This window comes from Galeopterus variegatus, unplaced genomic scaffold, assembly GCF_000696425.1.
Source record: "Galeopterus variegatus unplaced genomic scaffold, G_variegatus-3.0.2 Scaffold8554, whole genome shotgun sequence".
Taxonomy (NCBI): Eukaryota; Metazoa; Chordata; class Mammalia; order Dermoptera; family Cynocephalidae; genus Galeopterus; species Galeopterus variegatus.
Window position 1 is genome coordinate 15,447 of NW_007734665.1, and position 25,684 is coordinate 41,130.

The following is a 25,684-nucleotide window of genomic DNA, read 5'->3' on the forward strand; positions in this document are numbered from 1 at the left end:
TCTATTCCATTGATCAGTGTGTCTGTTTTTATGCCAGTACCATACTGTTTTGGTTATTATAGCTTTGTAGTATAGTTTAAAGTCAGGTTGTGTTATGCCTCCAGCTTTATTTTTTTTTGCTCAGCATTGCTTTGGCTAGGCGTGGTCTTTTGTTATTCCATATAAATGCCTGGATAGTTTATTCCATTTCAGAGAAAAATGTCATTGGAATTTTGATGGGGATTGTATTGAATTTGTATATCACTTTGGGTAGTATGGACATTTTCACTATGTTGATTCTTCCAATCCAAGAGCATGGGATATCTTTCCATCTTCTTGTGTCCTCTTTAATTTCCCTCAGCAGTGGTTTGTATGTCTCATTATAGAGATTTTTCACATCCCTGGTTAACTCTGTTCCACCAAAATTTTTTTTTGGTGGCTATTGTAAATGGGTAAGCTTTCTTGATTCTTCTGCATGTTCACTATTGGAGAGTAGAAATGCTACTGACTTTTGTGTGTTGATTTTGTACTGAAACTTTGCTGAAATCATTTATCAACTCCAAGAGTTTTTTTGTAGAGGCTTTAGGCTGTTCGATATATAGGATCATGTCATCTGCAAACAGGGATAGTATGACTTCATCTTTTCCAATCTGGATACCCTTTATTTCCTTCTCTACTCTTATTGCTCTGGCTAGTACTTCCAACACTATGTTGAATAGGAGTGGTGAGAGTGGGCATCCTTGTCTAGTTCCTGTTCTTAAAGGAAAAGCTTTTAGCTTTTCCCCATTCAAGATGATATTGAAAGTGGGTTTATCATATATGGCTTTAATTATGTTGAGATACTTTCCATCTGTACCTAACTTATAGAGAGTCTTTATCATGAATGAGTGTTGAATTTTATTAAATGCTTTTTCAGCATCTGTAGAGATGATCATATGGTCCTTGTGTTTGATTTTATTGATATGGTGTATCACGTTTATTGATTTGCGTATGTTGAACCAACCTTGCATCCCTGGGATGAATCCCACTTGATCATGTTGTATAATTTTGCAGGGCCGGCCCGGTGGCACACTTGGTAGAGTGCGGCGCTTGGGAGCGTGGCGGCGCTCCCTCCGAGGGTTTGGATCCCATACAGAGACCAGTCCGCTCACTGGTTGAGCGCAGTGCGGGTGCGACACCGAGGGTTGCAATCCCGTTGCCGGTTGCAATCCTGTTGCTGGTCGCGGTACGGGCGCGACACCGAGGGTTGCGATCCCGTTACCGGTCACGAATAAAGATAAAAAGGAAAAAAAAAATTTTGCATATGTGTTGCTGTATTCTGTTAGCTAGTATTTTAGTGAGGGTTTTTGCATCTATATTCATCAAGGATATTGACCTGTAGTTTTCTTTTTTAGTTGTATCTTTACTGGTTTTGGTATGAGGGTGATGTTTGCTTCATACAGTGAGTTTGGTAGAACTGCTTCTGTTTCAGTCTTTTGGAATAGTTTGTAGAGAATTGATGTTAATTCCTCTTTGAATGTTTTTTTTAAAAATTATGCTGTCAATCCATCTGGTCCTGGGTTTTTTTTTGTTGGGAGCCTTCTGATAACAGCTTCAGTCTCTTATTGTTATAGGTCTGTTCAGATTTTCTACATCTTCTTGGCTCAGTTTTGGTAGCTTGTGTGTGTCCAGAAATTTATCCATTTCCTCCAGATTTTCAAATTTGTTGGCATATAGTTGTTTATAGTAGTTTCAAATGATTCCTTGTATTTCAGATTTATCAGTTGTAATATAACCTTTTTCATTTCTAATTTTTATTATTTGGGTCTTCTCTTTTCTTTGTTTCGGTAGCCATGGTAATGGTTTGTCAATTTTATTTATGTTTTCAAAAAACCAACTTTTTGATTCATTGATCTTTTGTATTGTTTTTTGGGTTTCAATTTCATTAAGTTCTGCTCTGATCTTAATGATTTCTTTCTGTCTGCTAACTTTGGGTTTGGATTGTTCTTGTTTTTCTAGTTATTATTATTATTTTTTTCCCCTTTTTGTCTTTTTTACTGACCGGTAACGGGATCGCAACCCTCGGTGTCGCGCCTGCACTGGGGACTGGCATCGGGATCGCAACCCTCGGTGTCGCGCCCGCACCGCGCTCAGCCAGTGAGCGGGAACCGGTCTCCACATGGGATCCGAACCCTTGGCCGGAGCCCCGCCGTGCTCTCAAGCGGTGCAGTCTCCAGTGCGCCACCGGGCTGGCCCCCTTCTAGTTCTTTAAGTAGAAGTATTAGGTTGTTCACTTGCCATCTTTCCATTCTTCTGAAGTAAGCATTTAATGCAATAAATTTCCCTCTTAGTACTGCTTTTGCAGTATCGTACAGGTTTTGGTATGATGTATCATTGTTTTCATTAGTTTCAATAATTTTTTTGATATCCTGTTTGGTTTCTTCTTGGACCCGTATGTCATTAAGTAGAATGCTGTTTGATTTCCATGTGATTGTATTGTTTCCAGAATTTCATTTGTTATTGATTTCTAATTTCAATCCATTGTGGTCTGAAAAAATACATGGAATTATTCCAGTTTTTTTGAATTTGTTGAGATTTGATTTGTGACCTAACATATGATCTATCCTGGATAATGATCCATGTGCTGATGAGAAGAATGAATATTCTGAGGCTGTTGAATGGAATGTTCTGTAGATATCTGCCAAGTCCAGTTGGTCTGAAGTGTTGTTCAGGTCTTGTGTTTGTCTGCTGATTCTTTGCCTAGATGATCTGTCCAATGTTGAGAGTGAGGTGTTCAGGTCCCCTGTTATTATGGTATTAGTGTCTATTTCCTCCTTTAGGTCTAATAGAGTTTGCTTTATAAATATGGCTGCTCTGACATTGGGTGCGTATATATTTATGATTGTTATTTCCTCTTGATGTATCCTTTTATCATTATGTAGTGGCCCTCATTATCTCTTTTTATTGTTTTTAGTTTTAAGTCTTTTTTATCAGATATACAAATAGCTATTCCAGGTCATTTTTTATTTCTATTTGTATGGCACCGCAGGGTGCATAGTCTCTGTGGATCTTGGGCTTCTCCAGCTGGCACCTCTCTGATTGGTGTACACTAGGCCAGGCTAGGGATGGAGTCAGGTAGTGGCGGCGAGGCCTACCTGCTGGGTTGTGCGCTGGCACCGCAGGGTGTGTGGTCTCTGTGGATCTCGGGCTTCTCCAGCTGGGCACCTCTCTGATCTAAACTTAACCTCTCAAAAGTGGAGAGCAAGGTACATTGATTGAGCAACTCTACGTGCCCTGCACACTCATGTCATTTCAGTCCTCACAAGATCCTCGAGACACAGGTAAGGTTTATCTTCCTCATACAGGTGAGGAAACTTGGCCTCGGTGGGCAAGCAGGTGTTGGCTTCCCCCGGAAACAAGGCTCGCCTATTTTTTTCTTTTATAGACATTTACAGCTATAAATTTCTTTAGCTGCATCTCATAAATTTTGATATTTTTTTTTCATTTTTATTCAGTTCAAATGTTTTCTAACTTCTATTGTGATGAATGTGTACTTTTACAGTTGTTGGATGGGGTCCAGTTGTTGGGATAGAGTTGTTGGACATCTATAGATGTCAGGTCTAATTGGTCGATAGTGTTTAAGTGTTCTATGTCCTTGCAGATTTTTTGTCTAGTTGTTCTGTTCATTACAGTAAGTAGTTAAGTTTCCACTATTATTGTTGAACTGTCTATTTCTCCCTTTGGTTTTGTCAGTTTTTGCTGTATGTATTTTGGAACTCTGTTGCTGTGCTCATTATGTTTTATGTATCTTCTTCATGAATTGACCTTTTTATCATTATAAAGTATCCCATTTTGTCTTTAGTAACTTTTTCCATAAAGTCTATGTTGTTTGATATTAGTATAATTGCTCTAGCTTTCTATGATTCCTATTTGTGTAATTATATCTTTTTTTTCTTTTCAACCCATTTGTATTTTTGAATCTAAAGTGTGTCCCCTGTAGAGAGGATATAGTTACATCTTGTAATATTTTAAATCCAGTCTGACAATCTTTGTCTATCAATTAGTGTTTAATCCATTCACACGTAAAAGTTTTTATTCATATGGTTGGATTTTTGTCTGTCATCTTGCTATTTTCTGTGTGTCTCATGTCTTTTTTCCTCTGATACTCTTTTACTGTATTCTGTTGCATTAAGTAGATATTTTCTAGTGTCCTGTTTTAATTCCTTTATTGATTTTCAAATTATTTTTGAGTTATTTTCTTAGTGGTTGCTCAAAGGATTACAGTGTGCCTCTGACTTACCACAAACTACTTGAGATTAATGCTAACTTTATTCCATTAAAATTCAGAGACTTTCTAAAGCTCCATTTTCTCCCCCTCCTTTGTGCTTTTACAGTCACATATAAGTCCAACAATACAATTTTATTATTATTGTTTTATGGAACTGGTTTTTATATCAGAAGAAGAAAGGAGAAAACAGCATTTATACTGTTATTTAATATTTATCAACATAATTACCTTTATTGATGCTCTTTGTTTCTTTGAGTGGATTTGCTTTACCATTTGGTGTTACTTCCTTTAATATTCTGCTATCAATGAATTATCTCATTCTTTATTTGGATATGTATGTAATTTGCCTCATTATTGGAGGATAGTTTCATTAGGTATAGAATTCTTGGTTGACAGTTACTCTTTCATTATTTGAATATGCCATTGCGTCACCTTCTTGCCTTTATTGTTTGTAATGAGAAGCTAGCTGCTAATCTACTTAGAATTTCCTTGTACCTGACAAATTGTTTTTCTCTTTCTGCTTTTAAGATTTCTTTTTTGTACTTCCAGCTTTCAACATTTTGACTACGATGTGTCTGGGTGTGGATTCACTGATTCTTTCTTCTTCTGCCAACTCATATTTACTGTTGAGCTCTTCTACTGAACTTTTCATTTCTTTCATTTTTCAATTCTCAAGTTTTTATTTAGTTCTTTTTTGCAACTTCTATCTTGTTATTGGTATTTTCTACTTGATGAATCAATATTGTCATATGTTCCCTTAATTATTTAAATATTATTTCTTTGGAGATGTTTATTATAGATGTTTTGAAGTCTTGGTGCATACTAAGTTGTGCATTTGAGCTCCTTAAGAGGTGGTTTCTATTGACTACTTTTTTCTCTGTATGCTTTACATGTCTCATAGTTTTTTTGTTGAAAATTGGACATTTTGGATAATATGTTGTATCAACTCTGGATTCTGATTTCCTCCCTGGTAGGGTATGGTTGTTGTTGCTGGTTTGTTTGTTTTTTTAGTGACTTGCCTGAACCAATATTGGGGTGTCTATTTTCCTTGAAGTGTGTGCCCTCTGATGTCTCTGCTCAGTTTTCAAATTCTTCTTTCTATTTTTAAGCCTGGCTTCCTAGGGATTATCCTGGGTCACTATGACTTAGTTATCAGTCATTGATTGGTTAGTGGTTGTTTGAACCTTTGAACTAGTAAGGATTCTACTTTTTGGCATGGTATATATACATGTATTGGATAATGCTTTAAAAGTCAGGGAATTAAAAGTCTGATTTGTTTTTTACTTTCCATGTTTACAGGCCTCATGGTCAACCAGGAATGAGTAGCTTGCTAGCGCCCTATCCATTGTCTTTTGAGCATAACCTTGTACATACAACATTCTAGACTACCAGGGATATGAGAGATCCTAGCAATCCCCTGTTTGACTGTCTTGTTCTTCAGATCTCTCTGTTAAGTTTTGGTCTTTTGTTTTGCTTTCCTCAAGAATATTATGATCTCAGGCTGCCTTCCATTATTGCCCCTGAGGTCTCTGTTGTTTTTGACAACTTTGTCCTGTTTTATCATTGCTTCGTGGGGAAAGGATTTGCTGAGTTCCTCACTCAGAATTCTTAAATGTCTTGTCCCATAAAGATACACACACATATATAGACATATATGTATGTATATTATGTGTGTGTGTATATATATTTTGGTGGTAAAAACATAACATAAAATTTAACATCTTAATCACATTTTAGTGTATAGTACAGTAGTGTTAACTATATACACATTGTTGTGTCACAGATCTCTATGACTTTTTCATCTTGTAAAACTGGAACACTATACACATCGAGCAATTCCCCTTTTCTTTCTCCCTGTAGCCCTTGGCAACCACCTATCTACTTTCTGTTCCTAAGAGTTTGACAACTTTAGATACCACGTATAAGTGAAATTATGCAATATATATTTTTTTGTTACTGGATTATTCAATTAGGTTAATGTCTTCAAGGTTCATCCATGTTGTAGCATATGACAGGATTTCCTTCTTTTTTGAGGGTGAATAATATTCCATTGTATGTACATTCCACATTTTGTTTGTTTATTCATCCATTGATGGATACTTGGGTTGTCTCTACCTTGTAGTTATTGTCAATAATACTGCTATGAATATGGGTGTGTAAATATCTCAAGATCCTGTTTTTAATTTTTTTGGATATATAGCCAGAAGTGGGATTTGTGGCACATATGGTAATTCTATTTTTAATTTTGGGGGGGAACCGCCATACTGTTTTCCTTAGTGGCAATACCATTTGACATTCCCACTAAGATTGTACAAGGATTCTAGTTTTTCTTCATCCTTGTCAACACTTATTATTATTTTTGATGGTGGCCATCCTAACAGGTGTGATATGTGGTTTTGATTTGCATTTTTCTGATGATTAGTGCTGTTGAGTATCTTTTCATATGCCTGTTGGGTATATCTTCTTTGGAAAAACTTAGTCAAGTTGTTTGCCTATTTTAAAATAGGATTGTTTGGTTTTTTGCTGTTACTGAGGTATAGGAATTCTTAATATAGTCTAGATATTAACGGCTCAGATATACAGTTTGTGAATATTTTCTTCTATTCTGTAGGTTCCCTTCTCATACTGTTGAGTGTTTTCTTTGCTGTGCAGATGTTTTTAAGTTTGATGTAGTTCCATTTGTCTATTTTTGCTTTCATTGCCTGTTATATTCATTTTTAAAGTATTTCTTTTTTGTGTGTGTTAGAATATATTGTAATAGCTTAACTAGAATTAGGGTTTTGAGAGCTATTCAACCCTCTTCTTAAATTCTTTGCTACTAATGTCCTTTGAACAGTCATAGATGTTCTGGTTTTAGGGATGCATTTTACAAAATATATTTCTGAAAAGTTACAGGTAAATAAAGTATTTTTAAAAGTTATAGGGTTATATTTTGGAAAGGAAAAGGAATGAAAAGAAAATCATTTGTTTTTGCTACCTGAAGGAAGATTCATTTGTTATAATAATAACCATTGGTGTTTTGCCTTTTACAAGGTATATATGTGTTCTTATTTATTTATCAACACTCTTTGATGATGAAATGGAAACTGCCTTGCTCATAATCAGTTGATAAGTAACTGTTGAACTTCAGTTGGACCTCCAACATTTGCCATATGGTTCAAAATTCCATGTTCTAATGTAGAAAGCCACGTCTTTTGTTAATGTTTGGGTACTAGCTCAGTTGATTAGTAGCATTTTGATAATTCTAAGTTATTGAGGGTTTTTTTGTTGTTTGTTTTGTTTTTTTCCTTTTTTTGTCTTTTTTCGTGACCGGTAATGGGATCGCAACCCTCAGTGTCACACCCGTACCGCGACCGGCAACGGGATCACAACCCTCAGTGTCGCGCCCGCACCTCGCTCAACCAGTGAGCGGACCGGTCTGTATATGGGATCCGAACCCTCGGCGGGAGCGCTACCGCGCTCCCAAGCACCGCACTCTACCGAGTGTGCCACCGGGCCGGCCCTAAGTTATTGAGTTTGATTCAAGTGTCTTTTAACTTCTCCCTGAGAAAATCTGATTTGTGCCCATAGACTGCAACTTTGGTAGCCATTGCACAAATGTACCATTGTTGCAGAGGTCAGGGGGTGGTAGAGGTGGAAATGTAATTTGCTCATCGCCCAAGTAGATGCATAGCCAGTGGAAACATATTCAGTGCTTATAATAGAAGTCTACAGGCAATATAATAGGGGTTAAGAACAAGGGCTCTGGCATATTTCTCAGTTTTGAGTACTGGCTGTCCTAGATGATTCATTTTGGGAAATTACTTGACCCTTTGTGCCAGTTTTATTGTAAAATGTTGATAATAGTATTTACCTTTTGTGGTTCTCATGAAAATTAAATGATTGTATTCAGGTAAGGTGCTTAGAATAGTGCCTAGTACATAGTAAGTGCTTGCCAAATGTTGTCTTTGTTAGACACTCTTAAATAAATAATCTTGTGCCAGCAGAATAATGCTTGAAAAAATTACTGCATAATTTAAAAATAGCGTAATAATGAGAAATATTTACAAATTGTGACATTCCATTAGTATAGAGTAGTATCAATAGATTTTTTAGTAGTCTGACCTTTCTAAAAAAGAAAAAAACTCTGGTTGAAGGGATAATTTAGGCCCACACTTTTGTAATAATAATAATAGTACAATTTCTCTATAAGGAAGATAGTGTTCTAAGCATTTTATATAAATTAATTTATTTAACCCTCAAAAGACACTATTATTGTGGAAATTTTACAGGTAATGAAACTGAGGCATAGATACATTAATCGTCTTGCCTAGTGTCATTGAAAGTAAGTGGCAGAGAGAGGATTTAAATCCACGACTGCTGGCTCCAGAGTTATTGGTCTTAACCACTTTGCAATACTGCTTATATTTAGCTATATTGGTACTATGTTGTTAAACCAATTACACAGGCTAAAAAAGGAATGAAAAGCTTAATATTTATATTAACTTTTACAGATACAGTTACAGTAACTGGAAAAGTGTAACGGAAATGAAATTTCTTTTTTTCTTCCTTTGTTGATTCCTAACAGAAATTTTATCTGGAAGGGGAAACAAATTAGTATAAAGTGATTGTGGGGAAATTTGTTTTCATTTCTAACTTTTTGTCTTGTAATAATGGAAAGCAGTCAGAAGACATTTAAAATTCATGACCAAATAGTATCCAGGTACAGTCTTAATTAGGTGAAGCACAATATGTCTTTTTTTCAGGTTAGTCAATTTTTATTTTGTCAGATCATTCTCCTATCTTCAATTGATCCTGCCTTTGTTTGCCTTACACTCCTATTCTGTTAGTTTAAAACGCATTTTTAGGACACTTTATTTTTAGAGAGTAAAAGAAAATACCGTTGTAGTTATCTCAAGTACTGATGCTGTCTACTGCTGTGATTACTACCATAAACACCATATATGAGCTTTTGTCATATACCGGGTATTGTATATTACTTCCATTCAGCAGAGTAGGAAACTGAGGCCTAGAGAGCTTAACTAACTTATTAAGTGTAACTTGCACAATAAGTTTTTGTAGTTTATCATTATAGTTTAGCAAGTTATTTGATGCTACTTTTTGGTAAACAATTATTCCCCAAATATTTTTATAATGGAAATTTCATTTTTCTATTAAGAAATGAATTTGGATAGTAGAATGAAAAATATTAAGCATTTACTAATTTTTATTTAATGTTTTGTGTTTTAAGGAACTGAAATTACCATTTACTTTTTTAAGTGGACATATTCATGAATTGAGGATTCATGTACCATGGACAAAATTGGGTTCAGAACCAGTGGTAATTACCATCAATACGATGGAATGCATTTTGAAACTTAAGGATGGAATACAGGTAAGAAATTGTTGAACCTAGTTATTTATATTAACTAATCTTAATAGTTATTAATATTCGACATTTCTTTAACTTTTGGAATATGTCAGCTGTTACATAAACAACTTTTAACTTATATATTTCATACCTATTAAAGCAATGTAATTATTTGCAAAAGAGTGTTCTTAAATTTGGATAAAGTATCTAAAGGATGTTTTCATACTGATTTTACTTAATCGATCATAGCCCTCCTAAGTATCATGTAGATTGCTTATTACGTATATCTGTAATAGAAGTGGAGCCTGATCATGTCCAATTTTTAGGTTTAGATTTTTGAATTTTTTCAAAGAACCTGTATGAATTTTTATTTATATGACAGTTCTCAATCAGGAGAAAATTTCTCAGGTTATTTTTTGGGAAGATGAAAGTGTATTAATTTTTACATCAAATTTCATTGTTTTTGAAGTTTTGGTATCAGAAACTGATTTTTTTTTTTTAGTCTTATTTATTTCTTCTCTTACTCATCTTACATTTCCTGTTAGTGTTTTTTGTGAAGTTGTAATATTGGTTTTAAGGAGTTTCGATCAAAATTTTTCTAATCTAGGAAGCAAATAGGACAGGAGAACAGCATATTGTGAAGAATGTTCCTACCTTGATCTTGCAAAAAAGTAGTGTGTCTGTCATTCTTTTTTATTACTTTTTTCTTAGCATACATTTAACATATAAGTTTTATGGAAGGTTGTCTAGAACCAAGTGAATTGATACATATTAGTAAAATGACTATTTCATGAGAACCTAAAGGCAATTTTAGTGTATCATAAATATATGAGTAACTTCAGTCCCTGTGAAATTAGGGTTATTTATGAACTGTTAAAATTATTTCCTATTTTTTTAGGTAGATACTTTAAGTGTCGTATCAATGCATTGGGCTCTGATCTTTTTTTCATTTATGAAATCTTTGATTCCAAACCTGCAGTTTCCAGTTTAAATTAACTAACATAGTTCTTGGAAGTAAATAGACTGATGTTATATTCCCATGAAAACTTATTTTGTGAATTTTCAGTATTTGAGAGATTGATTTAGAAATCTGTAGATAGTTGTATTGCAACAAAGTTTTATTTTACGTTTATATTTGGTAATACTTAAATGGTTCTTAATCATCATCTGTTCTTGGAATTTTATTTTTTAAAAAAAGTCTGGACTTGGTTATACCACCCATGCAGTGCTCCATATTAAAAGAAAAAAAAAAAAAAAATCCAGACACTAAGTATTTTTTCAGTGGGAAAGTGGAAGTTTCATAGCCAGATGTCCCATAAGAAACACATTTTAAAAGAGGCAAATTACAACTAATTATAGAGGCTGTAGAAAAAGATTTGTAACACATGACTTAGTGCAGCCTAGAACTAATATTTGATATTGGACCATCCAGGTGGCTACTGCAGGAATGATCAGATTTCCTGCTTGCATGGTATTTGAGACTTGAATTTTGTGGTGTGTACAGCAAAAGGTCAAGTGTCATGAATGTAAACCACTTTCAAAACAAGTATTTTTTACAGATGTTTAAAACTTGGGGGTAGAAAGGATTTTTAAAAATTGCAGTTGACATTTGGACAAATTATTTAACAATGAGCACCCCTGGAGAGCAACACTCGGGTTTATGCTATTGACTAGAATTAAATTTTGAGTAAAATACTATAGATGAAACATTTTAAAATAGTTTATTTTCCTATTTTATGCTTTGATTAGGATGGTATATAATTGAGTTAAAAATTACATGTACTAGTAAAACTGAATAAGCTTATATATAAATTATTTTAAGTTATGCACTGTAGAATCACAATGAAGAAAATACATATTTTCTAGATATAATTGGGGTGGGATTTTAGGTTAAGTGATAGGACCTTTTATGGGTACCCTAAGATGGATGTATAAAAAAAAAGTACTATTAATATATGGGAATGTATTAAAATATGACTAAAAGATAGAAATATGAGGTTTAATTCAGATAAGATTGTACAAAATATGTACAATATTGTTAAATGCCTTGATAAGAGAGCATGTTTAATTTGTAATGTTCAGTTTAGTTCTACCAAAGCACTGCTGAGATATTTATATAATCTTCTCAGCAAAACCGCTTCGAAAAAGATTTGTAATGATTGTGACTCTTCTGATCTGCTTTAACATGTCTTTGTAATCAGTTTATTTTTTTTTGTCTTTTTTCGTGACCGGCAACGGATCGCAACCCTCAGTGTCGCGCCCGTACCGGACCGGGACTGGCAACGAGATCGCAACCCTCGGTGTTGCGCCTGCACCTCGCTCAGCCAGTGAGCGGCCGGTCTGTATGTGGGATCCGAACCCTCGGCGGGAGCGCCACCGCACTCCCAAGTGGCGCACTGTAGCAGTGTGCCACCGGGCTGGCCCAATCAGTTTTAATTATAGAGATTTTTAGATTAAGGTGACCAAATTGTGTTAAATAAAATAAAGTCCACCATGATGTTCACTCTGAATTATTTTTACTATATTGAAATTTTACTCAAAATATTTATTAAGTATTTGCTATTTTCTCTGAGAGAGACATATCTATGTCAGTTCTTGTGTCCACCTTTAGATTATGTGGATTTGTTACTTGTGAACCATTATTTTTCTTTTTTGGACCTCAGATCCACAATTTGATTAATGATACATTATGTCCACTCTGGTCTAATGTAATAAATACTTGTGGGCCCGGTGGCGCACTGGATAGTGCGCCGCTTGGGAAGCGTGGCGGCGCTCCCGCCCGAGGGTTCGGATCCCACATACAGACCGGTTCCCGCTCACTGGCTGAGCGAGGCGCGGGAGCAACACCGAGGGCTGCGATCCCGTTGCCGGTCCCCGGTCCGGTACGGGGGCAACACTGAGGGTTGCGATCCGTTGCCGGACACGGAAAAAGACAAAAAGACAAAAAAAAAAAAAAAAAAAAAGCTAGAACATTATCTGTAACTTAGATTTAACTATGTACTCTTCTCCTTTTTCGTATTCTTGCTTGTTCAACCTCTGTGGGCCTCATCTGCAAAATAGGGCAAGATTTGCTCTATACAGTTTTTTTAATTCTATGATTGATATGCTTTCTTTGCTTGCAAAAATACTTCTTCAACTTAAAGAGAGTAGTAAATTTGTTTTTAGACTACTTATTTATTCTGGTTTTTGTACCACCTAAAAAGTAAATGTTTAAAATCTTTTAACCTAGCAAATGTATTTATTTATAAGTCTGTTTATAAAAGTAATACTTATTATTCATAAAAAAAAAATCCTTTGAACCTAACCCAGGACTTTAAAATACTATTGACTTGAGTTAAAGAACTAAGCTTTTTGTTAATCTATGTACGTTTTGACTCTGTTAAGTGCCTGGAGTTACAGGGCACTTTTTCCTGTCTTCTTTCCTTTCATCTTTAGGTGCTATGAAAATCCTTTATTGGTTAGGTAGTTTCAAAAAGAATAGAGAAGTATAATACTCTCTCCTAGAAGCTTGAGTACTATTATGATAGAGGAGGTATTGGTAGGGCTATTTGCAGTATTTTCATAGCCTTTTTTCTTTTTCTTTTTCTTTTTAATTAAAGTATTTTAGGCTCCTTAAAGGAGACTGAATTAATCTAACTACCTTTTCAGAAACTCAGATGGGGCTCAAAATTGCTGATTTAATCTTTGGAGTTTATTGTACTTTTGTTGATTCTTTCATTTCCACTGCTATAGATTAATGATGGTGGTGATGATAATAGCAGGTACAAGAGTTTCCTATAAATTATGACTAGTGTCTATTCCCACTGGAGAACTACTATTTGTTGTGAAGGGGATGAGTAGTCTGGTACTTTTACTTGTGTAAGAGCTCAAAAAGCACATAATTGTTAATGACCTTTATAATAATTTCTTATCATTATAATCTGGTTAGAAGAATATCTTAGGTGGAGTGCGTAGCTAGGTAATTTCTAGCCATTGGCCATATCTGCTACCTGTAAACTTCAGGCCTTGGGTTTAAATTCTTGTTTCTGGTGTTGTAACTGGAATGATGAAATAAAGTTGACAAGTGGGGCTTCTGACCTTTTGTGCAAAGAAGATGAATGGAAGAGTCAGCAAAGGTGGAGCCAGAAGTCACTGACGGTGTTTAGGAATCTGCCCTGGTACTGGACAGAAGAGTGGAGAGGTTGTACAATATCACAACCAAGTAACATAGTGATAGAGGAGAGATGATAGTGGGTGTAAATGTCCCTTTACATTCTCAGCTGAGAGAGGAATAAACTAAATCACCATTTCTGTCTGATGTAACATTATCTGTTTCGGTGAAGAAATTTTAAATAGATGAATTTGATCCCGAAATTTCTTGTTTTTAATGGGTATTTGTCAAACTCTTCTAATAAATTAAGTATTCATTTTAGTCAGGTGCAGCAAACATTAAGGTGGTTCAGATCCCTTTTCTATTTTTATGTATCTTAAATATTCTAAGACATTTAACTTAAAGAAAAATCTGAGATTATCTTGTAAATCTGTTTTGAAATGTTTTAATGGGGGAAATAAATAATTTGGAGTTTCACTGTAGGTGAAACATGTTATTTGCCTATGTATTCTTACCACTTATCTCATTTTTAACTTAGCTCTTTTAAAATTATTTCTGCAATTTTAATTTTATTTCTTTACTGGCATAACTCTTAATTGTTGGTTTGGTTCATTAAGATTACAAAATTTTCTGTCAAGTCTTTTCAAAACCTGAGGTGCCTTTATCGCATGTACCTACAGGTTCAGCTAGAATTTAAACCAAAAAAGTAAAAATAGTTGCACATTTGGTGTTTTTAATTCAAAATTAGTTTTGTTTCCCATAGGCACAAATTCCTCTCTAAACACTTGAAGTCAGAAACCAATAAGCCAGTTTATTTTTAATCAAATTTTGGTTGAATAGTAGGTTTAGGTCTAGGTGTTTAGATTTATTCCACAATATATATGCCTAATTTCTTATCCTATGTGGTTATGTTATCTTCTAAGTTCTTTCAGCACCAAATCAATTTCCTCCAAGATTTTTCTCAGATGTTCAGCAGTCATTCAGTATTTGATGAACTGTTCCCCTAAACTGCCATCTGTAGTCTCACTGAAAAAATTCTCTTTTTTAAGTCTGGAAAAGTCATATGTAATATATTTGCTTTATCTTTCTATACCATATTTACATTTGCATAGGTTGGTAGTAATTCTTGGGGCTGAAATGTTGAACACATTCAGGATTGGTTTGATTTCAAGTATTAATAAGAGTAAAATTTTTGGTCCTAACAGTCTGTAGATTAAGGTGACCTGATCCAGAAATGATGTATTACTCTTGTCTGAGCCATTTTATGTAGTGTTCCTTCAAGTCTTTTTATATTTTCATCTTATAGTTTCATCTTATAATCTTTGTTTTTTCTAAAAAGTCTGTGTCAGATCAAATTAGACTCAAATATATGAGGCAACTGTTTTAATTTGAATATTTGATTGTGACAAAGGGCTTCAGAATTCTTTTTTCCACTATAGAGTAGACAGGTAAAACTTTGATTCTATACAAGCACCTACCTACTTTACCTAGTAGAACTTTTCTGGGATCTAGAGAATTTGTACATTTTTACTTTTGCCTGTAACGGAGGTATCACCTCTCTTTTAGCTTGGCTCAAATCTGTGTTTACCATCTCACTGATCAGGTTGTTGTTATCTCTTGCTTGAATGTTACAATAAATAGTCTTCTAATTGGACTGCCTCCGACCATTACTCTTCCACACTCGCAAATATTTCTAATTTTTTGAGGCTCATGCCATCTGACTGTATAATAATCTTTTATATTTACTTGTTGCCATCATCTGTTGACTTAGTGGTCTCTCCCCCATTGTGACTGAAACTTTGTTTTCTGGTTCAGTCTTTTTTTCCCAATTGAAGTTCATCCATTTGGGATCACTTCAGTGTCCATGTGGATTCTTATGCTGCACTCTAGCAACACAATCCCTTGATCTTAACTCTATCAACTTTATTTCTATTCTATTTCAGCCAGTCCCTTTATGTGCATGCTGTGGACCTTGTTATTCCCTGAAATATTCCTTTTATTGTGGATCCCATCTCTGTATCTCAGGTATTTCACTTCAGCAGTTACCCCCCTTCTCTTTATTCTCTCATCTGCTTTGTTGGCACTTTGCAATCATCATTTTAAGTGCTTATTTCTTTTTTATCTTTGGGAAAAGTACTTTGTCTCAACCATGTAGCCCTGTCTACCTACTGTCCTTTCTTTCATTTTCTTTGTAGTCATACCACTTCTTTGTTTTTTTAGAGAGTTAAAAACTGTGTTTTTTTTTTTCTTTCCTTTTTTGTCTTTTTTACTGACCGGTAACGGGATTGCAACCCTCGGTGTCGCACCCGTACCGGGGACCGACAACTGGATTGCAACCCTTGGTGTTGCGCCCGCACCGCACTCAGCCAGTGAGTGGGAACCGGTCTCCACATGACAACTGGATTGCAACCCTTGGTGTTGCGCCCGCACCGCACTCAGCCAGTGAGTGGGAACCGGTCTCCACATGGGATCCGAACCCTCAGCGGGAGCGCCGCCGCGCTCTCAAGTGGCGCACTCTCCAGTGCGCCACTGGGCCGGCCCCCCCAAAAATGTGTTTTTTAAATTGAAGTGAAATTTATGTAACATACAATTAACCATTTTAAAATGTTCAATTCACTGTTATTTAGTGTATTCACATGTTGTGCAACCACCAGCTCTCTCTAGTTTCAAAACCTTTTCCTTATCCCTAAAAATACCCCAAACCCATTGTATATGTAATCACTTCCCCTTGACCCTAACCCCAGCCCCTGATAACCTCTAATCTGCTTTCTATCTCTAGGAATTTGCATATTTTGGATACATCATGTAAAAGGTATTGTACAATATGTGGCCTTTTGTGTCTAGCTTCTTTCAGTTAGCAAAATGTTTCTGAGGTTCATCTAAGTTGTAACATGTATTAGTACTTCTTTTTGATGGCTGAGTAATGTTCTATTATATGTATATAGCACAATTTGTTTATTCATTCATCCATTGATGGACGTTTCAGTTGTTTCTGCCTTTTGGCTGTTATGAACAATGCTGCTATAAGACTTTATGTACAGGTTTCTACGTGGGCATATGTTTTGATTTCCCTTAGGAGTGGAATTGCTGGGCCGTATGGTGATTCTGTTTAACCTTTTGATGAATTGTCAAACAGTTTTCCAAAATGGCCACACCATTTCACATTCTAACTAGCAGTGTTCAGGGATTTCTATTTCTCCATATCCTCACTAACACTTATTTTCCTTTTTTTTTTTTTTGATAACAGCCATCCACGTGGGTGTGAAGTGGTACCTCATGTGGTTTTGATTTGCATTTCCTTAGTGACGAATAATGTTGATTATCTTTTCATGTGCTTGTTGGCTCTTTGTATATCTTTTGTGAAATGTCTATTCAAGTCCTTTGACCTTTTTTTCCCAATTTTTTTATTGTCGCAAAATACACATAACACAAAATTTACTGTCTTAACCATTTTTAAGTGTACAGAGTAATGGCATTATGTGCATTCATATTGTGTAATCATCACCACCATTGACCTCTAGAACTCTTCATCTTTCAAAACTGAATCTCTGATTCTATTAAATAATTTCCCATCCCTTTCCTCTAGCCCCTGGCAACCACCATTCATTCTACTTTCTGTCTCAATGATTTTAACTACTCTAAGTACTGTATATAAGTGGAGTCATACTGTATTTGTCTTTTTGTGACTGGCTTACTTCACTTTGCATAATGTCCTCAAGGTTCATCCATGTTTTAGCATATGACTGGATTTTCTTTTTTCTTTTCCTTTTTGTCTTTTTTCGTGTCCGGCAACGGATCGCAACCCTCAGTGTCGCACCCGTACCGGACTGGGACCGGCAACGGGATCGCAACCCTCGGTGTTGCGCCCGCACCCCGCTCAGCCAGTGAGCGGGAACTGGTCTGTATGTGGGATCCGAACCCTCGGCGGGAGGCTCACTGCGCTCCCAAGCGGCGCACTGTAGCAGTGCGCCACCGGGCCAGCCCATGACCGGATTTTCTAATCTTTTGAGACTGAATAGTATTTCATTGCCTGTATATACCACATTTAGTTTATCCTTTAATCCATTGATGGAGACTTGGGTTGCTTTCATCTTTTGGCTATTGTGAGTAGCTGCTGTGAACATGGATGTATATGTATCTCTTCAAGACCCTGCTTTCTGTACTTTTGTGTTTATACCCAGAAGTAGAATTGTTAGATCACATGGTAATTCTATACTTAATTCCTTGAGTAATTTCAATACTGTTTTACAAAGTGGCTGTACAATTTTAAATTCCCTCCAACAGTATACTAGCGTTCAGTTTCTCCACATCTGCACCAACACTTGTTAGTTTCTCTCATTTTTTTAATGTGCATAGTAGCCATTTTAATGGCTTTGAGGTCTTTGGCCATTTTAAAATTCAGCCAGTTTGTCTTTTTATTTTTGAGTTTTAATAATTCTTTCAATATTCTGAATACTAGGTCCTCAGCAGACATACAATTTCAAATGTTTTCTATTCTGTAGATCCTCTTTTCACATTCTTGATAATATATTTTGATGTGTAAAAGTTTTTAATTTTGAAGTTCACTTTATCTATTTTTTTCTTTTACTACTAGTGCTTTTGGTGTCATATCTAAGAATTCATTGCTGTATCTAAGGTCTTGAAGATTTACCCCTATGTTTTCTTCTAAGAGTTTAAAAGTTCTAGGTTGTTGATCTATATTGAGTTAAATTTTGTGTATGGACTGATAGATTTTGTGTATGATGTGTTGTATATGGGGTCAACTTCACTCTTTTGCAGGTGGTTATCCAGTTGCTCAACTGCCATTTGTTGCAGAGACTATCTTTGGTCATTGATGGTCTTGTCACTTTTGTTGAAAGTCATTTGGCCATAGGGTTTATTTCTGATCTCTCAATTCTATTCCATAGGTCTATATGTCTGTTTTTAAGTCAGAACCATACTGTTTTGATTACTATGCTTTGTGGTAAGTTTTGAAATCAGGAAGTGTGAGTCCTCCTATTTTGTATTTCTTTTTAAATATTGTTTTGGCTATTTGGGACTCTTTCCAGTTTTATATTAATTTTAGGATTTGCTTTTTATTTAACTCTAGTAATTTTTGGTGGATTTTGTTGGATTTCTATATATAGAATCATGTCATCTGAAAATAGGGGTAGTTTTACTTTCCCCCCTCCAACTGGATGCCTTTTATTTCTTTTTCTTGTCTAATTGCTCTGGCTAGGACTCCTAGTACAATGTTGAATAGCAGTGGTGAAAGTGGGCTTCCTTGTCTTGTTATTGATCTTAGAGAGAAAGCTGTAGTGGTGAAAGGTGTCAGCTTTTCATTTTTTATAAATGTCCTTTAACATGTTAAAAAAGTTTCCTTTTATTCTTTGCGGAGTGTTTTTAATCATGAAAGAGTTGAATTTTGTCAGATATGTTTTCTGCATCAATTGAGGTGATTATTTGATTTTTCCCCCCTTTGTTCTGTTAATGTGGTATATTACAGTAATTGTGTTTTTTTCCTTTCTTTCATTGAACCACTCTTGCAAGTTGGGATGAATCCGCTTTTTAATGGTGTATAATCCCTTCAGAGTGCTGATAATTTTTCCATCTATGTTCATAAAGATATTGGACTATAGTTTTCTTGTGGTATCTTTGGCATTAGTATCAGGGTAATTCTGGTCTTATAAAATGTGTTAGGAAATACTCTGTTCTCTTTTATTTTTTGGATGAATTTGAGTAGAAATGGTGTTCATTCTTCTGTAAATGTTTGGTAGAATTCTGCAGTGAAGGTATCTGTTCCTGGGTTTTTTTTCGTTGGGAGTTTTTTGATTACTGATTCAATTTCTATACTTGTTACTGGCTTGTTCAGGTTTTCTGTCTCTTCTTGAGTTAGTTTTGGGAACTTGTGTTTCTCGGAATTCATTTAATCTGAGTTATTCAATTTGTTGACATAATTGTTTGTAGTATTCTCTTATAATTATTTTACTTTCTGCATGGTTAGTAGTACTGTTTCAGCCTTCATTTCTGATTTTATATGCATCGTGTCTCTTTTACTATTAGTTTAGCTAATATAGGTTTGTCCTTTTTTTTCTTTATAATCTTTTTGATAAACCAAATTTTGGTTTTATTGATTTCTATTTTTTTAATTTATTTTTATCTTTTTATTTTATTCCTTTTTTGTCTTTTTTACTGACTGGTAACGGGATTGCAATCCTCGGTGTCGCGCCCACACCGGGGACCAGCAACTGGATCGCAACCCTCGGTGTTGCGCCCGCACCGCGCTCAGCCAGTGAGCGGGAACCGGTCTCCACATGGGATCCGAACCCTTGGCGGGAGCGCCGCCGCGCTCCCAAGCGGCGCACTCTCCAGTGCGCCACCGGGCTGGCCCAGATTTCTATTTTTTTAAGTCTGTTTATCTCTGCTTTTCTTCTCCTGGCTTTTTTTGTTTTTGTTTTTTTAGTTTGCTCTTCTTTTTCTAATAATGTATAAGGCTAGGTCATTGATTTAAGATTATTTTTCTTTTGTAATGTAGGCTTATATAGCTACAAATTTCCTTTTGAATACTATTTTTGCCGCATCCCATAAGTTTTGATATGTTGTATTTTGTTTTCATTCATTTGAAAGTATTTTCTAGTTTCCCTAGTGATTTCTTTTTTGACCCATTGATTGTTTAAAATTATGGTGTTTAATTTCCACATACTTGTGAATTTTCCAATTTTTCTTATGTTATTAATCTCTAGTTTCATTCCATTGTAGTCAGAGATATTTTAAACTTCTTAAATTTGAGAATTGTTTTGTGGCCTAACATATGGTTTATTCTGGAGAATGTTCCACGTGTACATGATTGAGAAAGAACTGTTTATTCTCATTTCTTCCTTCTCTCTCTCTTTTTTTTCTTTTGGTTTTAAAAAAACTATTTCGAAATATAGATTCACAAGTAGCTGCAAAGAAATGTACAGAGACCTTCTGTGTATCCTTTAACCCAGCCTCCTCCAGGTTAACATCTTGTATAATAATTACAGTACAATATCAAACAAAGGAAATTGACATTAGCACAATGCAGAGTTTATCCAGTTTTCGCCATTTAAATATGTACTCATTTAATATGTACTCGTGTGTGTGTGCATGTATGTGTGTTCTTTGCATTTGATCATGTGTAGTTTCATGAAGATACAAAACTATACCACCACCACAAAACTTCCTTGTGCTACCCCTTTGTAACTATACCATCCCACTTCCCCATCCCTAAACCCTGGCCACTAAAATAAGAACCATTGAATCTGTTCTCATTCTGTATAATTTTATTTCAGGAATGCTATGATAAGTGATAAATGGAATCATACAGTATGTAGTCTTTTGAGGGTGGCTTTTTTCACTTAGTATAAATCTCTGTGGTTCATCCAAGTTGTTGTGTATATCAGTAGTTCATTTCCTTTTATTGTTGAGTAGTATTCCATTGTTTGAATGTACCACAGGTTATTTAACCTTTCATCCATTGGGTGACCTTTTGATAGTGTTCAGTGTTTGGAATTACGAATGAAGCTGCTATGAACATTTATGTGCAAATTTTATGCAAACAGTTTCATTTCTCTGGGATAAATGCCCAAAGGGTGCTCTTGTTGGGTCCTATGCTAAGCCCATTTTTAGTTTTAAAAGAAACTGCTAAACTGATTTAAAGAGTAGCTATACTCACCATGCATTCTAAATGTGCAGTGTATGAATGATCCAGTTTCTTTATATTTTCACTAGCATTTGGTATTATCACTATATTTTATTTTAGGCATTCTTATAAATATGTAGTGATGTCCCATTGTGGTTTTTTTTTTTTTTTTTTGGTCTTTTTCCGTGTCTGGCAACGGATCGCAACCCTCAGTGTTGCCCCCGTACCGGACCGGGGACCGGCAACGGGATCGCAACCCTCGGTGTTGCTCCCGCGCCTCGCTCAGCCAGTGAGCGGGAACCGGTCTGTATGTGGGATCCGAACCCTCGGGCGGGAGCGCCGCCGCACTTCCCAAGCGGCGCACTATCCAGTGCACCACCGGGCCGGCCCCCCATTGTGGTTTTAATTTGCATTTCCCATGTGGATAATAATATTGTACACCTTTTTTGTGTGCTTATTTGCCACCTGTATTAGTGATATGTTTGTTCATGTCATTTGCCCATTTTCTAATTTGATTGTTTATTTTCTCTGTTGAGTTTTAAGAGTTCTTTATATATTCTAGGTATGAGTTCTAGTTATATATGTGCTTTGCAAATATCTTCTTCTAGTTTATAATTTTCATTTTCTCAATGGTGCCTGTCACAGAGCAAAAGGTTTCAGTTTTGGTTAGGTCAGATTTATCAATATTTCCCTTTGTATAGATTGTGCTGTTGGTGTCATGTCTAAGAACTCTTTTTCTAGCCCAAGTTCAGAAAGATTTTCTTATTTTTTTTCCTAAAAGCTTCATGGTTTTAGGTTTTACATTTATGTCTGATATTTTGAGTTAATTTTAATACAAGATGTGAGGTTTAGGTTGAAAAACAAAAAGTTCTTGTAGGAGTAGAGGATAGGGTAGTGGTTACCAGAGTCTGTGAAGGGAAGGGGGTTGTGGGGTAAGAGGTGAATTAACAGATACAACGTTATAGGTAGATAGGAAGAATATGTTCTGGTGTTCTAGGCTGACTATCGCTAATAATATTATATGCGATATTTCTAAATAGCTAGAAAAGACGATCCTGAATGTAATCATCACAAAGAAAAGGTCAATGTTTAGGTGATGGATGTGCCATCTACCCTAAGTGAATCATTGTACAATATATGCATATATAGAAACAACACAGTGTAGCCCACAAATATGTACAATTAAAAATAAAAAAAGGCAGATGAGATGGCTAATAGTTGAGTCATTTGGGGAAAATGGATCTGATCCTGTTACTCAGTAGCATGGATCTCAGATATAGAGGAAAGGCGCCATGACACCAAAGTGTTTACAGTAAGTACAATAATCTCTTAGTGTTAAAATGTGGCACAATCAGTGTTCATCTTTGGTCAGTCAGGTTAGTTATTCCTTCTTTTGAGATGATAAAGTAAAAGAATGCAAGGGAGAGTCAACTCTTCCCTTTTTTCTCAGTCTATGATAATTCCTTATCTCCACTCTTGACGGGAGAGAAGATGGAAGCAGCCTCCACTATGGTGTTGAGGTGTGAAGAGAATTGGTGCTACATATTCCTCCTTTTTTAAGTCATGCTTGGTATTTTTTTTAATAACTAAAATTAAGTTTATTAATATTGCTGTCAGGGTAGAAGTGAGCCAGAGATGCCCATTTTTACCATGAAAGTTAGTAAATTTGTTTTCCCTGGCTCTCTCTTGTGTTGTCAAAGTGTGGCTCTGAGTTTGTGACTTTATTTGGCTCTCTGACTCTATGAAATGCAGTGTCAGTCTTAGGGATTTTTATTACATTTGACAATTGCCATTATACTTGTTATTGGAGAGGATAGAGGTGAATGTAAGTACCTAAGTTCATTTCCAACCCCTTTTCACTGTGTTAGGAGCCTATTGGTGACCAGAGCTGCCAAGTGAACCTTAGTCCTTTTCTGCTGACCAAATTTGATGCTGTAAGGCTGAAGAGCATAGAACACATCACTTCTTAGTTCCACAGTTCAGTTTCTCCTTCTTTATTTCATCTCATTCTTGGATCTTAACCTCTTGCTCTGTTTTTAGACAAGGACTTGAAATGATTCAGTTACTTGTTTTAAGTTTTGTCCTTAATCTTATTCACACCATTGTGAATCTGGGAGTTGATGGTTTTCAAGTTTTAATTGACTAGCTCTCTAAGGGTTAAAGAGAAAAGTATGCAACTGGAACCCAAGATCTGTCAATGTAAAAGTAGTGGATCTATTTACATACAGTGTTTGCCACATTTTCCCTCTGTTAGGAACTTTTGTAAGGAAATGACATTCTTGCTGTTTCATGAGGAGCAAAGGGCAGTATTTTCAGAAATAGCTATGTGGTCCCCAAGAGAAAACATTCTTTTGCCATGAAATATACTTTCCCGACATTTTGGAAAAATTGCAATCTGAATTAGAAAGATATAATTGTAATGTGTTTGGGGTTAAAAATTATCTCAAAATATTTTAGCTAATATTTTTGAGAACAGAGTTTCTTTTATTAGTAATTGGGGGCTTTCAATGAAGTAAAAATGTGTAATAATCCAAAGTGATCCCTACTGATTAAAGGCAGATTATGAACTCAAAACTCATGATGGAACTAATTCCGATCTAAATAGTAAATACTATAATTATTCTTGTTTTGCCTTATTTTTATTTATTTAATTTGGTTGGGGCAGAATTTGAATGGAAGCTTACTTGTAATTGATACAATTAATATGTAATTGAAATGAAGATAATTTCAAATTACCAAAAGGATTATTTTCTAATTATAATATATATGTATTTATAATTTCCAAACTATAATTAAGAAAGAAGTGTTCACATATTTGGTAATGTTTGATTCCTATGGGTACCATTATTAATGTTCATTTTTTAAGCACACTTAAATTTCAGATCTATTATAAATTTTGTTTAAACAAACAAAGTTATTTAGTTTGTTTTTCTTTTGAATAATATAAACATTTAGTTTGTAGGGAAGCTTTATTCACTTTTTTTTAACTATTTGAAAACTCATGTTTAGTTTACTTACTTTAACCCTCTTTGCTGCTAATAACTTAAAAAGCAAAATAAAAATAACTTGTTCTTTCTTTTGCTTTAAAATGTTTGTCATCTCATGTATGCCAGATTTATTGGAGTGCAGTAGTTTTAGTGCATTTTGGCTGGAATATTTATTATGACATCACTGTAATCTATATACAGTATGTGATTTCAGATGGTTTCAGTGTTAAATATTTTCATAATTATGCTAGTTTTGGCAGTTCACTTGGAACTTTTTCACATCTCTTTAATGAACATGTTTTACTTCTGGGCTTTTGAGACAGCCACATGTTTCAGAAATTAATAGTGTGCTTTTAATGTTAACGTTGTGCAGAAGTGTATGACTTTGGATATTTTAAAGGATGTAAGTTGAGCTAAAAGTAATTACAGTAAGGTTTTATTCACAGTAGTAGTCTTTTAGTATTTAAAGACTAACATCCCTGAAATTAACAGAAGATGTCATTATAAAGATTGAGTAGTGAAGTCGTTTTATGGAATGAAACACTGTGATGTTTGCTTTGCATTAATTTAAAATGAACAAAAGTTTATGAGAAAATTTGTTGTTTATAATAGCAAATCTTTTACTTTTTGCTTTTGTGAAGTTTTAAACAATTTTTTTTCCTAATGTATCTGAAGCTATGCTATCTTGTAAAAGATTCAACTTTTATTATTTTGTATTTCTCTTAGTGTGGTATTGAATAAGAATTTTTGTTTTCTAAAGAAGATCTTATCAAGGTTCTTTGTTGCCTTTACTACTCTATTAGATTGGTATTTTGAGTCATTGCTTTTATTTGCTCTTCAAATTTTCTCTTCAAATATATAAAATAGAGGGCCGGCCCGGTGGCGCACTGCTACAGTGCGCCGCTTGGGAAGCGCGGCGGCACTCCCGCTGAGTGTTCAGATCCCACATACAGACCGGCCGCTCACTGGCTGAGCGAGGTGCGGGAGCAACACCGAGGGTTGCGATCCCGTAGCCGGTCCCGGTCCGGTATGGACGCGACACTGAGGGTTGCGATCCGTTGCCGGTCACGAAAAAAGACAAAAAGGAAAAAAAAAAATATATATATATAAAATAGAAAAATTAAATTTATCACCATTCTTGTGAATATTATAAAATAGTGTTACTATTGATTTATGATTTAATGGTACACAGTGTACCACCAGTTACCCTTTGTGTTGGTATCTTTGATCTCTCACTCCACATATGCATTTTTCTTTCAAGCAAAAATGTGTTCTTTTGTCCTTAAAAAAGAAATAAGAAATACGATGTGTGTTTTTACCTCATTATTTATTTTCTTCTTGTAATGTCCATCTCCTTAAAAGAGCAATC

General features: G+C 35.2%; 1 protein-coding gene across 1 annotated transcript in view; it reads left to right on the forward strand.

Moving 5' to 3' along the window:
* The window catches only part of LOC103608553 (vacuolar protein sorting-associated protein 13B-like), a 63,129-nt gene that overhangs the window by 8,681 nt on the left and 28,764 nt on the right, over window positions 1-25,684 (forward strand). Inside the window, 1 exon segment of the mRNA XM_008592975.1 lies at window positions 9,477-9,620. Within this exon segment, the coding sequence (XP_008591197.1) occupies window positions 9,477-9,620 (144 nt within the window).